The 17335-nt window shown below is 40.4% G+C and overlaps 1 protein-coding gene across 3 annotated transcripts in view; it reads right to left on the reverse strand.

The window, feature by feature from the left end:
- The window catches only part of LOC135259816 (follistatin-related protein 5-like), a 113909-nt gene that overhangs the window by 96143 nt on the left and 431 nt on the right, over positions 1-17335 (reverse strand). For 2 of the 3 annotated variants that reach the window (XM_064344580.1, XM_064344579.1), the window contains exon 2: positions 6131-6269. In XM_064344580.1, coding sequence (XP_064200650.1) covers positions 6131-6269 — 139 coding nt within the window. The remainder of the gene's footprint in view (positions 1-6130; positions 6270-17335) is intronic. The other variant, XM_064344581.1, reaches the window with a different exon arrangement.

The following is a 17335-nucleotide window of genomic DNA, read 5'->3' on the forward strand; positions in this document are numbered from 1 at the left end:
GAAATCAGGTGCTTCTACAAAGGTGTGGCTTCTGAGTTAATTAAGCAATTAACATCTCAGCAGGCTCACCTCTGTGTATAAAAATGCTGAACTGGCCCATTTGCACATTATTTGGCTACCCTGGCTGGAGGAAGAGGGCTCTGATTTTAAACAAGGGGGTAGTCTATGAAGCACATTTCGCAGGAGCTTCAGCATCTAAGACTACTGAACTTGCTGATGTTTCACAAGACTAATGTAACGTTGGCAGGGAAAGATAATATTGACCTGAAGGGACAAATTGTTTTTGAAATCTCAGTTTACAATTATTTGAAGAGATTCAAACTTCATGCGGTTCAACTTTACAGAAATGCTGTAAAAATTGTATGCATGCATGCATGTGTGCATGCGTGTGTTTTCTACGTAAATTATTACCTTTTAAAATGAATTTATTCAGCATTTTCACTTTCAACCTTATTAATATATTGATGTCCTGCATGTAATTAGTTTTTTTGGTTTGGTCAGGAAGCCAAGCAAAATGCCTCCAGGTTCCAATAGATAGTGGAATAAAAAATAGATCTGTCTGAAACCTAGGTGCAGCACAGATTTTATTTTTTATTGCTGCATATAGCACTGATTTTATACTCAACCCCACATTGTAACAATATACTTCTCATTCAAGTGAAGGAATAATGTGTATAATATCCTGAACCAGGACAGAATGCTGTTGGCTATAACCTCATAAAACTTGCCAATTCATTTTTGTCCACTGTAGGGGACGTGTCTCAAGAACCCTATGTTTTTCTGTGCTAAAATGAAGGGACATTCCATAAAATAAACAAAATATACATTTAAAATATTTCCCTGCAGCATGTTTTTGTCATTCAAAACGCTTGCATTATGTTTTTTTTATTTTTTTTTTATTTTTACATAATACAAGTGTAAAAAAAATTCTGCCCAGTCTCAGAAGATCGGAGTACTGAATGACCCAAGTAGCTGACACTTTAGCAAACTGAAATTTAAGGAAATAAATTGAGAGCTGCTCATTTGGATCATCCACTAAGCACGGCTAATCACCCTGATTGGGTCTGGTCCCAAGTTCATTAATATTCATACATATTAAAGGCTTCTCGGACCACTCTCTCTTCTACATCCGCAGTGGCCTCCAAAATTATTGGCTTATCTTTACTATCAAGGGTCCCAGTCATTTTGGAGCTCGCTGTTCAATAGCCTCAGTCTGCCTCTGGCTGTTTGTTATGGACAACAGAAAAGGCGGAGTCCCCCTTTCTCCCATTGACATTTGTCTGCTCGCCCTGCAGTCTAACACGAATCCCAAGAGGGCCCGTATAGCTGTGCAGCCCGGAGATTCTACGCACAGCTGGCTTGTGAGTGCACCAGCGCCAATAATGATAGCCTGCTAAGCTGGCAAGGGTCAGCATGACTGCGTCACGGAATGGTTTACATACTTATAAATGAGTCATGCAATTAAAGCCCTACACGTCACCCCAGATCAGACTGTCTGTTACATAACTAGTATAATAAATAATAGGAATGTATCAGTATTACTAATGACAAAGTAACCAAAAAATTTGAAATTCCACAAAACTATAAAATCATCCTGCATGTGACCCTGGATTAGAGCACTTGGTATATAAATAATATAATTCTTTTGACGCAGTGTAGTGGTTAGGGAACTGGCCTTTTAATGCGAAGGTTTCCCGTTTGATTCCCAAATGCAACACTGCCGTTGTACTCTTCAGCAAGGTACTTAACCTAAATTACTTTGCTAATATATCAACCTGTATAAATGGATTGCGCATAAAAATGTGCTCTGGAAAAACCCATCAGGCTAAATGCAACATAGCCTAATGATAAATGGCAGAAATGCATGCATAATCGTGTTGACAAACTAGCTAAATTTCTTTTTGGCAAACCGCACAAAACACCCAATGGTTATATTTCTACAGTGGAAACTGAATACTCCTGACAAAACGTCCAAGGGTACAGGCTGATTCTCCCCTGACTGCTGAAGTGATAGTTTATCCTTTGCTGTTGTGCTCATTCTCTTTATGAGTGCGGGACAGGCTTCGGTTCAACGGCGTTACAATTCTAAAAGATTAAATGATCTCCGCCTGCAAAGGAAGGCTGTTGACTGCTTGATATAAAGCAGGGGGTTTGGGAGGCAGAAGAGGAGGACAAACATGCACTGTCAAGGCTTCGACATGCTCGGCATGTCTGTGCGCGTGCCAACCCGTCTGTGGACACATGTACGCTGTCCTCAACAATCAAACGTACATGCTTCTTGCGTTCTCCTCCGAGGCGCTTTCGTGACGAGTGTAGCACAGTGGGTAAGGAACTGGGCTTGTAACCGAAAGGTCGCAGGTTCGATTCCCGGGTAGGGCACTGCCGTTGTACCCTTGAGCAAGGTACTTAACCGAAATTGCTTCAGTATATATCCAGCTGTATAAAATGGATACAATGTAAACGCTATGTAAAAGTTGTGTAAGTCGCTCTGGATAAGAGTGTCCGCTAAATGCCTGTAATGTAATGTGTTGTCACACTCCAACACAGTAAAGAAGCTACTGATATCCTGGCCCAGCTTACTGGTTTCAATCTTTCTTTTCTTATTTTTGGCATTTTTGGGTAAAGTTAATAACCTAGCTAAATGCTGAAATGTGTTAAAATGTGCTCACATATTACCAAAAGATTAATTCACTATTGCAGCTTGGAATATAGCTGCAGGTGAAGTTACCAGTTTGTAACGAATAGACTGTTGATTTTTCTTTATCGTCTCTTTCTCCTTTCCTGTTCTAGGGGTGGGGTTAGAGTATTAAAATTAATTTAAAAATTTAAATTGTTCACAAACTAATAAAGAATTTAACTAAGTAGAATTCCAAAAACATTCCCCACACTCTGTTTTACAAATAAGTCAAAAATCAGTGTGCTGTCTTTTTCCTTCCTTGCCACCAGGTTTTAAGAGGCAGAAAAGGATTTTTCTCACGCACGTCGAGAACCAATCAATGACAATATTCCGTGTGCACCTGCCACATCCACAGTCCGCAATGTCTCACATTCTGTGAGGGACACAAAGAGGCTGTGCGGACTGTATTTTTGGCCACAATTACTGCATGTCTTTGCGGATACAGGAGCTTGTGCACTGGGGCACACCAACTCCATGCCAGCCACAAGCACAGATAGACACCAACATGCACAAAAGCATGTGCCCTGTGCCCTGAGACGGCAGAAGTGCCTTTTTTTTTGGCTGCAGGCTCCAGTGGTTTATTTACCTTACATTTTTAAAAAGCTTTGCGTTCCAATGGTGTTTGCGTTTCCAGTTAGCAGCTGAAAATGTGTTTCAAGTTCATTTTTTTCAGTTTAGTAGGCAAAGGGTAGCTGCCTCAGAGCATGGATCAAGCCAGGTATATCACAATACATGGTTGAAGTTGGGCTATGTATCTTTTTAATAATTTTTTATTATTTACTTGCATTTATGCAAAGAGAACGAAACATTAAGTGTACTGTCAATATCATGTGCTTTAAGTTGTGCAGTGAAGGTTGGTCTCTCCGTCATCCCCTTTTCAACACCAAGTTTAACCACTTACCCACTTATCTGTATATTTCAGTTCTATTTCATTTGTAAGTTCCACCCTGGTTTTTGTCAAACCAGAAATGATAATCCAAAATATTACAATGTATCATTTTTCTTTACACTTTTCAGTGGCATTGTTTTAAAATCTTTCCCTAGAGCAAGTTGACCTGCATTCTCAACGTATATGCTACTTACTGCATGTACTTATGGCAATGTGGTCAGGGCACAACTCTCTAAACTGCCTTGTTTATTCCCAGCAGTGTAAATCTGAATCTTGCGGTTACAGCCGGAGCTTGTCTGTCTCAATCCACTCCGCACGCAGTCACGGGGTTTTTCACGACACAGATTTATAGGTCACGGCGACTCTCCCAATCACACGAGGAAAGCGAGCGTTCCGAAGGCGCCGCCGAGGTTAAGCTGAAGTGGGGGCGAGGAAGCTCGTTAGCGTTACTCCGTTCGGCGTTGCGACGATTAACGAGCGGCGTCGTCTCAAGCGGCAGTGGCACACCGCTAGCGCTCAAGTGCATAAATCTCTCCCGTTCACCGTCATCCGTGAGCAGAGAAGCTGTCTTTCGCTACCTGCGCGTATTATGCAAATTGCGATATGTATGGCATGAAACGATCTACCCAATTTCAGGCACGCACTTCAACTTAACTTTTGAAAAACGTACTATAGTCATGGAACCCATTTTTCCCGTTTGTTCGAAAATATTCATTCAAAATTATACTTTTTTGTGTTTTCCAGAGTGTCCTCTTAATTGTTAACCATAATGGCAACACTGGGACGACATATAATATTAAATAATACACTAGTTTGTGTTTCCTTATAGAAAGGACCTGTTGGCACAACTGCAGCTCACAGTACCCTTATCTGTTGACTTAGATACAGCACAGTATAATCCGGTGTTGTAAGGCTTCACAGGTAGGTACAGTGCTGAAAAATGCATCATTCATAAAGCCTCTCCGATGGATTAACCTTCAAGTTATGACTAAATAATGAAAAACTTACATTTGGCTCTGTAGGCAGAGAGAACAGACACATTGAAACAAAATACATCCAATGTGCAATTTGTATGATTGTCAACGGTTTCTATGGTTTTTTGTTGTTTACGTTTTTTGTTTGATTTTTAATTAACAGCTTCCCTTGAACACACAGGTCTTTTGAAGTCATGCGTGCCCTGCAATATCCATAGCAACGTTCAGTTTGTAAACACATGTTCATTGAGATACATGAACCAATAGAACACCAATATAGATCATTGCATAATTTAAGTATGCCAGCATTGGTGTATGAATCCATGTTTTGAGTCAGGTACACAGTTAAAATGTCCAGTGTTAAATTAAGTCTTACAGCTCTGGTTCAGGGTAGGACCACATGTTCAGTGTTAATTCAACTCTAACATAGTACATTTTATTGTGTAGCATTCCAGGAAATTAATTTCACTCACTCTAACGATGCAATGTGTACAAGGAACAGCACGTCGGAAAATTTGAACTGTGAGATCCTGCATATAATATGCACAAGCACCCTTTACTGTCCAGTGTAGCAAATACACTCAGATCTTTATTGCATGAGATGATAGTGTTGTGGGTAGTCAGCCCTCTCAAAAATGTAGTAATTCTGCCCCCATTTCAAAGTTATACACTATACACTATACACAAATGCTGAAATACTTCAGGATCATAAAGCACATAACTTTTCTATTGTTTGAAGCCACGGTCTCCATCATTGCATAATTAATTTCTTTTTTCCATTGTTGTATCTTATTCCTAGTCTCATTCGCATTGCATTGATATGCTTTTTGGATCCATCACAGAACGCTTGACTGGGAAACGTCTATGTTTTTTGATGTCACTGTTCTGAGCTGAGCTCATACACAAATTGAAGCATTAATTTACCCATGATTTCAATACATTTGTATTCTGTCTCTTGCTACTACTGGCTTTTAGAGAATTCCCTTAAGAGGAGGGGATCATCAGTGCAAAATAATATTCTTTTGATACATCAAAGCATTTCCAGGACCTAATTATGTTTGTGAGATTCTCTGAGCTCCACAGAGTCAATATGCACTCAATAATTGAAAAATAAGAGGATATTCTGTTCACAAGGAGGTCACTTCGTATTCATACCACAGTGTTGACCCTATTAAATAAATTAACCTTAATAAGTCCAACATAACGGTCCTTTGATTTATAAAAGCATTTCCAGGGACCTAATTATGTTTGTGAGATTCACTGTCCTCTCCAGAATGTCAATATACACTCAATAATTCAAAAATATCTGTGTACTCAGTTCTCAACAAGGTCACTTGGCATTCAAGCCCACAATAGTGACCATATTAACCTTGGCAAGTCACATTTTGCATTCGCTGGCTGCCATCCGTGGCAGTGTTCAACACAGAAGGTGTGCTGGAACACTGCAATAAAAAAAAAGGCACACTTCCTGGGCCAGAAATGCATCTGCTTCAAAGGGCCAGGTTTCTCCAAAGCAATTACGAGTGTCTTTGGCAACCGCGGGATACCGCTTGTTTGGGAGCGTAATGAAACGAGAATTGAGATCGATACCTTATGACGGAATCGCACCAGCGGTTGATAGAGTTTGGGCCTGTGTCCATCCTGGCTCGGTCTCCCTTCGGTTCCCAGGAAGAAAAGTCCGAGCGTTAAAATCGCCAGCCGCTGCCCGTGGGTCCTCATTGGTCTTCTGCTGCGAAAGGCGAAGGGTAAATAATCAGCAAACAATCCCTTTGACTGCAATCGATGTTGTTCGCCCACACTGTTTCTAACTGATAATACATCAACCGTGGTGTAATTACAGAAGACAATGGGCATTGCAAATCTGACTTTAGCTGAAGCTAACATTATCAATAACATCCTCTAACACAGCGAGAGGATTAAATCTACTTGGAATCAATTAAAGGAGAAAAGAAAACTAAAGGAATATAAAGAACCACTCGGTTAAGCTAATTACCATAATGATTTGTAATTAATTGTGTATACTGAGAACGCCACCAAACTACTCTTTCTGTACTCTGATTTATATTACACGGCATTATAAAACATAAATCAACTGAAATAATGTTACCTAACTGCTTATTAAGTATTTATGGTGTTCCCAGACTTGTGTGCAACGCAAGGTAACTACTGGTAAAACAATGTCTTCAAGGTTGCCTATTGGTTTTTATTATAACAAACTCGCAAACAGCACTATTGATACCAATTAAAATACATTTTTAAAATGTGTGAATCAATTATGCTATTACCTACAAGTTATATATTTGTACTTTGTGCAGACAAGTTGCATAACAAGAATGCCAATATATTTACTCAGTTAAATTATTTACATCACATTGTATACATCACATTCTCATTATGCAACTGGAATTCACCCAATCTATGCGCATTCATAACTTTATGGTACTAGTGTAAATGATGAAGGTAATATGGAGAAAAAGTTGTATATATGATCGTTAATATTTTTTTCTCCATATTAACTTGATGAAGGAGAGTGAATAAAATATTCTAAAAATAAACTCTCATTAATAACCCCTTTGGTATCTGTCAGAAACAGGTCCATGAGGGCTCCGTCCTGCTGCGTATGGGAAAAAAAGGTCAGCACCATCTTTTGGTCATTTACACCTAGGCTGCCAACAAGACTCCTTCCTGTGGAGCCCTAGAGTGTGCTGGCATTCGTCTCATCTGTAAAAATGCAATTCCTCAAGTGTAATGAGCTGTTAATTATGGAGCAGCGCAAAGCAGCCATTTAAAACGAGTTTTCCTCCAAGGCCGCATTACCATATGTATGAATGTGCAGCACTTCGCTTGATATGCTTGATTATCAATGAGACCTGTTCTCTGATAAGTGGTGCAGTGCGTTCTGCGGTAATGCACTTAGCAATACAAGGCAGGTTTGCACTGTAATCGTAAACACGGTACCTGTGAACACCTACTGTATGCCAATGCCAATTAAACAGCCAGCCTGCCTTTGGATAAAATGACAGAGCATACTGTAAACCCGTCGGGTAAAACCAGTTTGAAGACAGCAATGTAAATGCAGATTTTAAGGGAAGTTGATTAATTGAGTTTGAACAGGAAGGAGACAGTACGCACACAGAGCCTACTCCCAGCAGCACATTTGGGCAGCCCTGCTTTAGACTCCCAGAGCAGAGGGGAGCATACATCATACTGCAGGGAGCTGCATGATGAGACGTCTGCCCTGAGAATTCATAGAATTCATATTCTCTGTGTTGGACACCAGAAACCTGCACTTCAGCTGTTACTTTTACTGGCTAAACTCGTGTCAGGAACTGGAGAACAGTTAGCTAAACATATAGCATGTAGGCCTACACTCACATTCACCCTCTAGAGTTTATGCAAATGTTTTGAATTTCTGCCACTGTGCCTATATGATCTTCTATATTTTGTGAAATTTACATTTTGCATATTTATGTGTTAAAAGTTTACACAAAAGTGAAAATAATTGAACTGGCTATATACAGTATGGGTAGGCAAACTTAGGTGCAGGTATGCCTGAAATATTTCTGTTTTTTTTTTTTTGTTCCTTCCAAGTAGGATAATTGATTAATAAGAGTGAGTCTGCGCCTGAAACACTGAGTTGCTGCAGCATATGGTCACTGCCATTAATTAGGCCTGGTAATTAATCCTATTACGTAGTTTTGGATTTGGATGGAGCAAACACCTCCAGCACTCTAAGAACTAATTTAGAGTATGATATGTACATGGTTATGTTTAAGGTGTAAAACTATGTGATTAGAATGTTCTTAACTGAACAATCACTACTGGTAACTGAAACCAATGTTACCAGTAGTGATTGACTTAGAATTTTGAAAAGAAACATTCCAAAAAAAACCTACTCTTCCAAGGGTAAAACATGTCTGATACATTCCGGTTATAGGAATGTATCAGACATACAACAGAATCATAATTGAATTCAGTTCATGCAAGAAATTAGTTCTTTCCCAAATATACGAAGTATTCTTTCCTCCGTGAGGACAGCTCATTCTCACATCCTTCCTGAGATCTGCTTCCTAGCATGGTCTTATGAGTTCAACTGGAATTGGATATGAGTGACAGATTAAATTTTTTAAAGGAGGGTAGTGTTTGAGGGATGGAGTCTCTGTCCTTCTAGGGAGAGTTACAATAACTGCACACCCTAGCCATAAAAAATCATAGGGCGTTTTGTGTGAGCTTCGCCTTTGACTTTCATTGACTTGACTTTGAGGAATGCTTGCGTCTTGAGTTACACAATGTATCCTGCAACCACAGTCAGGATACCAGCAGGCACAACACTGGCAGGTAGCTGTTTGACTGTTTGCTTTTCCTGCATGATAATGAGACTCCGCCCATTTATTCACAAATATGCCAATTAGCAAATCGGAAAGGCCAGTTGCTGATGGCTCCTTGTATCCGTGCTTCCACCATCTGCTTGTCAGTTGAACTTTTTTAAAAACGGAGCTTCAAGCAATTACAACCCCAAAAATCAGCAGCAGAAAGTTATGATTAAAAATCAATCCCCCGGCTTCAGTAGTGCCAGAGCTTTCTTCTTGATTCAGTTTCTGGATCAATTATGAGAGCAAATGAATGCAGGTGATTATGTGGCAATGATACTCAGTGGTCCTTCATTTTCAGGGGGATGCAGGAAATCAATGGGATTCCATTACCTCTGCCTATGCCCACGACCCTGAATTCCGTCACAGTCTGGCAGGATGGCTTCATCAGTCATTAACAATTTCATTTTTAAAGTGTATGTCTTTCGGCATTGCACTAACCTTATCTTATATCTCCTGAAAATTTAATTGGCAGGCAGACAGAAACTTAGCCCGCTGGGGTTTAGGACATGGAGCGTTGTTGAGTTATGGGACATATACAGTATATGCCACACATACAGTGAAGTGAGAACTTCAATGTGAGTACAAATTAAAACTGGCATATGCTTTTGCATAGCACGCACGATATATTCCACCGAGGGACGTACTCCATAAGCGTTCAGACAAAGGGAATGAAATGGATGTGACTGATTGATTTTGTAATAGCGGTGACGGCGAACGCAGTGGATGGGAATGAGAGCGAGGATCCGTCATCCAGCGTTTGAGTGCGGAGGCGCTGAGCAGCATTAAAACAGATTAGCGCGTGAGCCTCTGTCCTTAGGGTCGTACGCTGCTGTCTGCACCAGTGCTGCCAACGAACAGGAATACGCTAATCTGGGTAAACGTACCGAAGATTGTTTCGCCAATTTCTGAAATTGATCGTCCCGCAGAAAATGGTCATTTAACTCACGTGAAGGGGCCGTTTCACTCACAACGGTTACTTTTCGAACGGCGCACTCAATATCAAAAGCAGCACACTTCCTTAGAATCCAAACACAGTTTCTGTCTAACAGCATATTTAACATCGTGCATCTGTGCTGATTATCTGGTAGGGTCTGTAAGAGACCTTGTTTGAGCTTTCGGTTCCTTTGTATTATTTTCCTCTAAAAATCCCGCAATTCAAAGTATCATTATGAGACATGATTAATTATTCATCATCAGCTGAATTGTAATTATTCATCACTATGTATTAAAGCCGTAAAATTGAATATTTATTTATTCTGAATCGCGCCATCATGAACCACTCTGCTAAAGCGATGAATCCAAAATAAACCCTGGGTTCGTTCGCATGGCCGGCATTAACTGACTGATTCTCTGCATGCGTTGGGGATCCACACGGGTGAGCTATTCTGAGTGGTGTGTCTTTACACTCACACGAGTGTAGCAAACAGATGCTGTCCTGATGAATCAATTATAAATAATAAGGGAGGATAGAAGTGATAAATCTCAAGCGTGCTCCTAGCGGCGGATTCTCATCCGTGTCAGGCAAAGATGGCTGCTGTCGGGGGAACTCAGCTCTGCCCAGGCATCAAACTCAGCGTCTTGAAAAATCATCACCAGTACACTCAGCTTCTCACTTCAGTCCCGGAAACCCGCCACAGATATGCAGAGTGTTACGGCAAGGTATGTAAGCGCATCTCCGGGGCGGGCTCTCGCAATGCATGATGCATCTCCACAACTTTTCAAATTCAAGTATGTCGTACCAATAAAGCTTGTTTGTATGTGGATACACATTGCCGAAACATGAGTGCAACAAACCTAGAATAAACAAATAAACAGAATACAGATGTGTGTGTGTGTGGTATTTGTTAGCTTGTGCAATGTCATGTCGTGTAAATTAAGCGTAAAAATTAAGTTTCTGTAATAGATACTGCTGACCCCTGTTACCCCATAGTCAGTTTAAAATTATTCAAATTCAACACCAGTGTTTAATTTAAATGCCCATTTCAACACGACACATGAAACAGCGCTGTGTGTAGCTGGTGGTGCTTCGAGAGCAGAAATGGAAATTAGGGGAATGGAGTTTGCAGGGTACAGCTGTTACTTTACAGTGAGTGAACTGCCAGTGTCCTGTGTGAACTGTCAGAACAATGGCAGACAGAATGTAATGCTGTCAAACCAAAAGTGCACAAACACACACACCACACACACAGTCTCTCTCTCTCTCTCTTTCTTGAATTCTCTTTGGCAGTATCTCTCTGTCTTACATTCTCTTTGGCAGTATCTCTCTTACTCAATCTACATTTCTTTCTCTCTCTTTCTCACACACACACATACTCATGGTGTACACTGAGCACACTGTGACACTTGTTGGCGGTGCCCACAAGAGAGGAACATGATTGGCTGTAATGAGACCATGACATTGTCCATGGCTCAGCTGATAGGGTATTCCCCCACCTTCACAGCCTAACACTGACTCCTCTGAATGGTCAGATTCCTACAGTCTACATGTGGCAGTTACTCATGTAGTGTATTCTCTAATGAAGAGCCTGCACAGCTTAGCTGGTGGACTGCAGAATGGCAGAGAGGATGTGCTCTGGGCGTGAATGCATGTTAGTCTGGGCTCTCCATAAACAGATAAGATTGAGAATACAGAAGAAAAGAAAATTGGTTCAAATTGATTTTAAGGTAGGGGACTTATTCTATGATAAAATTAAACCCAGAAAAAGTGAGGGGTTGGCCATACAAAACATCACTGAGCTCAGTCCAACAGAGTACTTTCCCCCCCTGGGTTTTTTTTTTTTGGCTTGTTCTTGAATTTTTATCCAACACAACCCCATAATCAGATTCAGGCATGAGCCAGCGTGTTCTCGGTTTCGTGATGGTCTCAGACAGAATTTTTTTTTTTGCTTTATCTTTCAACAGAACACCTCCTGGGTGCTGGCGTCGAGGAGTGTTTCTCACACGCTGGGCCTAGACTGTGGCTTTAGTGAGGAAAGGACCGGATAGAGCATCACGTTTAGCCCTGTCACCCGATCTTAACCCCGGGCATCGCACGTGCACCTCGTTAAAAGAGAGCGAGGAGGGCGTCACGCAGAGCCGACTGTGGGGTTTTAATAAGTGTCCGTCTCACTTTACGTGCTCGCTAAATGTCTGATGGGACCGAGACTGTTCCCAGACAATAACAGTCATAATAAGATGTGTCAATTTGTAAATCTGAAATTAAAATACTGAATAGCATTTTCATTCGAAATCCCTTCAAAGGCTCTCGTTGTACACACATCCGTTGAGCACAGATGCACACGTAAAAAACAGAGTTCATTGTGTCTACAACAACTTCTAGACACAAGAAAGGCTGTTATTAGGGTTGTGTGGAATAAGTGGGTGGGGTGCTTGACGTGTCTGTAAATTCCTGGGTGTGATGTCACAGTGGACAAACAACTGGTTGCTTTCAGAGACCATTGTAACTTCAGGCAGTACATGCTCAGTAAGACAGAAGAATATGGCATCAGGATATGGGTGGCATGTGACACGAGATCCAGTTAAGCCTGACTACAACAACAAGGTGAACGTGAACAGGTGAACAATGTTGATAAGCTCACAGGAATACACAGCTATAACATACAACCTTTGACCAATCATTTACAATAGCATCGCTGTGTCTGCAAACAGTAGAAAACACTAAAATGTGAGAAGTGGTAGTGTATATGGATAAGATAATTCATGTTCATGGCATTTTTTATTTTTTTTTATATTGGCTAATAACAAGGTTTTCTTTCAGGAAAAATTACGATTGACTCTCTGGGTTGAATTTGTAATGCATATAAAAGTTGTAAATGTGTTCATTACGTCAAGTCATGAAGATGAACAAAATATCTAGGAAGTGCATGCACGATACAAAGAGATAATCAGACAGAACAGATGCATCCTACATCTATCATGGGCAATACAGGCCTAATTAATAAGGTGCTGAAAAATGTGTGTTTTGTTATGAATGTGAATGGTGTATCATGCAATAAATGTGGTCTTTATAGACTGTTAAGTGAGAACTTGTCAATCTCATAGCTGTAGCTGACTGACTAGGTGGTAATTAAGGTAAAATATCACTGGAGGGTTAAATGCCTAGTATGAATATAACCTGGGAACGTAACTGCTGTAAGTGATCTATGAAAACATTGGAAGGGTTATGAAGGGAAGTTTGGCTGTGCTATAAAATAGTTCTCACCTGAAAAGTATTTTATTTAAGCGGACTGACTGCCCAAAAATAAAACTGACTGGTTACTAAATTTGTTTATATGTAGCTGGGTATATTTTTCCTGTAACATGTTGTATCGACATTTCGATGATTAAAAATGAAACTGAGCAGAAAAGTGTGGATCACAACAGGGCTAAGTCGCCTAAAGCCCAACCTTAATCATTGAAAGGTAATCTTTTATTAATCCTTCCTGGGAAATCAAATCTCTGTGAAAACAAACATGCTCAATAATACTGAAGTGATTAAAAAGAAGCATGTATCAGTTGTGCTATTCAAACCACTGGGACTTGACAATTTAACGCACTGAATGCCACAAATGCCTTCTGGCCTCGTAGGACAAATCAGAGTAAAAAATTCTAATGCATATTGTGACATTCATGCCCCAGGAACTCTGTATCCTTAAATCAGGGAAACAAATTAAATACCAACTTCTCCAATGCACTTGCCTGTGAGTTCAGTCACACAGGACTGCTGTAAGGAAAACAGCACCAGTCAGAGGGTCGCTATCCTTCAATGATGAAAACCGGTAGTCTGAAGGAACCTGGGATTTTTCCAGAAGGAACTAATGGCAATTCGAGGAATTTACACCTACCCTAGCCCTTTAAAAGCCCGTCCACTGTGGATTCCCAATCATGGCTAGCTAACACAACAGCCGATACTGAAACCGGTGATCAGACACCGGCCTTTAGCCACAATGAGCTCACAGTAGCCGAATGCCATGAAAATGTTCTGGAATTTATATTACAGCCTCCAGGTCTTTCTCTCCAAATTGCCAGAGTGCAATTGGAGCGCAATGGCTCGTTGTTAAGTGTCAAATGGTTAAAGTGGTCGATATACCGCTGCCTTCCCCTTCAGATTTCAGCTCGGCCTCCTGGACTATGATATTAGGTTGTCTGCATTTAACTCTTGGGAGAAGGAAGGAAAAGAAAGGAAACCTGATTAAAAGTCTTAATCACATAAAAGCAGTCTAAGATTACGTAACTGAATAAAGTGTGTGATAGCAGCATGCATTCTCAGAGTATAGCATGCTTCAGTAATTTTAATCATGTTCATAGCATTACAGTCTTTTTTAAAATTTTTTTTTAACTTTATTTCTTAGACCCAATAGTATAATTCTCTAGACTCTGCCCATGCCAATGCCCTCCTGCTGTAATGTCAATTAGGTTCACTTTCAGATCAACTATAAGGAAATTCAATCTGAGCAGAAATTGTATATCTTCTTCTGCGTAAAAGAAAAATGTTTGGAGGAAAAGTATCCATTTTGTCTTCTTATTGTTAATTCTGCACAATGGAAAGCTTATAAGATAGAAAGCATGCCCAAATAATACATAATATGTGAGGTGTAAAGTGTTCACAGACTAAACCCATAAATTGGTATCTTTTCCCTGTAGTTTGTGTTAACATGGTAATGGCAAATGATACTGACTGTAAAAGTCACAGTTCACAGCACATAGTGCGAATTCAGTGAAAATCAATTATTCTCACACGTTTCATCCATACATACACTTTCTTTTCATACTGCTGGGAAATATGAGCCGTGAAAATGAACAAGAGTGAAGATCACTGAAGTTTTCTCATTCTATTCTCCGCTGGGTGTGCTGTGAGTTTCTAATCAGTCAATGGTGCATGCCTTGTAAGAGGGCTAGGCCGTAGTTTGCTAATTGAGTCCTAATGACCAGCTGCATTATCATTCGGAAAGACGGGCACATTAGTATGCATATGCAAATTCACACGGTGACCCCCTTCCCCTTTCAGAACGCATTACGCAACGCTCGCAATGCACGTGCTGTCGCGAGAACGACCAAGCAAGCACGTCGACATTTGGCAGTTGCTGCAATGTTAAATCATTCACAAAATGCAGCCATTAAAATGTGATGCTTCACTAGACCATTAGGGATTATTAATGTCAACATTTGGAGCTTCAAACACACAGCAGAGAGACAACGGGGGGTATTATCTCTGTGCCCCGCCCCTATGATAAGTGTTCCATTTATTACTGGCTGGCTACCCCACGCCTCAATCACAAATGCCGCTAAACATAGTCTGCAGCTTTGGCTGATATGAGGAAGCCCCAATGTTTTGCCTCCTGAATAAGGGAAGGAAGTTTCACATGGAGCTCAGTACAGCCCAACTCCACACAGTTCAGCTCGTCTAAAGTAGAACATCTAATTTCCATAGCATCCTCAAAATCAGGGCTCTGAAGTTCATTTCTAATGAAAAACTGAATGTGATCATGTTCCAATGGCAGTTCCCAGTGGCAGTTCCCAATAGCCTCCTTAAAAAACCTCCATTTAATTTCAGCATGGTGCAGTTTAATATCAATACATGGGTAGCAAATGAAAACTGCTGTTACGCTTACGCGACTACCGACACTTTATCTAACATCCCACTACTTCTCATTAACACTACTTAACACCCCCCTCCCCCCCAAGCCCACCCAATTTTGTACATAGGGGTTACTTAATTATGAATGTATATGCTGTCTTTATGTATCACATGTTGGCTTACAATTTTATGCTGTCCAAAAACCTTTAAACAACCTTAAAAACAACAGACAGCCACATGTCCTGATTTCAAATATTACTGGTCGCACATGTGCTATCTTACATTGCAAATCAGTCTGGATAACAAGTCTGCTTAACAAAAAGTAATGTCATTTAATGTAATGTAATGATGAGTCCATGTCAGGCATCCAAGTGCATTGTATTTATCAATGCAGAAAGCTTCCTCTCAAACGTGGAAATCATGGGGGTCCTCTATCACAGTCAACCATTTGTGGAATCCCCAATGCTGGCAGAAGCACATGGACAATAGGGGGGAAATACTCAAGAATTGTTCCTTTCACACATATAGGCAAGCCGTTACTGAATTAATTCATCATTATGGGGACCATTTTAAATATGCAGTCCCCATAGGAAAACTGTATACATTTAATGATTAATGACTGGTTTAATATAGCTGACTGAAAATATTGGGATGTTGGTCAGACAGACGTCATGCAGCATGTCTTTTTGGCCGGCACATTTTGAAAACAGGAATGGAAATATCTCAACATTTCTGTTTTAAAAATTAAAAATAAATCCGTGCACATATTGGAGGACCAGATGGCATGTGATGCCATCAGAACATGGTGCATCTCTAATCACCTATGACTTCTAAGTTCAAATTCTGCAATGGAAAGACATAACCAAATAAAATGTAAAACAGAGTAGGGAAATAATAAATAGTTTATTTACCTACAGTATATGAATTTGGAGGAGCTAGCTAGGGATTCAAACCTTTGCCCAGAACGTTCCAATCGAGTTCCACTCTGTGGTAAACTATGCGTGGTTATGAAGTTCACCATTTGCGGTGAGGGTTTCAGTGGCATAATATTTCAAAACAAAATTTGAATCTGTTGGCAGTGCACCTCACAGTTGTGATGGACAGTTCAGCTCTTTGTTTTCAGACCCTTGTTTTTTGACACAAGTCGCAGGGTATCAAAATGTCGAGCAGACCGCTGTCAAAGAAATACACTGAAAAGTAGATATAACAAATATTAACTCTGCACAAACGAGAGGCAAATCACAGCCTCTTACTGCAAGGGGTTGTGACTTCTGAGCGGGGAAAATGCATGAAAATATGAAAGCGCAATTACTTGTGATGCAACTACAAGCGATAGGCTGGAGAAAAGCGATGAACCCGAAACAGTGAGTACATGGAAGAACTCAGCAGGGGGAATAAACGCTATAATCCGCGTGACGGTGGTGGGGCTTAGTGAGGTCTGAAAGAAAATCACACACAAAGCATTCTGCTGCTTAAATAACGCTTAAAGAACAGCACTAGCTATTCAGAACTCTCGAATGTCGTTGATGAATGACTAATCTAATGTTTCATAATGTAAACGTTAATTGTATTTCGAAAATACATGTCGTAAAAGCGCGTTTCTCAACTTTAGACCCTCCATAGGTCCTGTAGACTCATATACGACATTTAAAGTATCAGAGTTGTACTACTGTATGGGAAAGGGAGAAAGATCAGATTTTAATGTCAGGCGGCTTTATAAGCATCCACGATGCCAGTCGTCAAAAGACGCGTTTATCGTAAATTAGCGAACTTTGCAACACACTAAACAAGTTTATTTCTTTCTATGAACACTCGTTCGCGAGTGTCGTGCTTGGTGGATAATGCAAGCGAGTCTTGGATGATATG

The sequence above is a fragment of the Anguilla rostrata genome, chromosome 7 (genome assembly GCF_018555375.3).
Source record: "Anguilla rostrata isolate EN2019 chromosome 7, ASM1855537v3, whole genome shotgun sequence".
Lineage (NCBI taxonomy): Eukaryota > Metazoa > Chordata > Actinopteri > Anguilliformes > Anguillidae > Anguilla > Anguilla rostrata.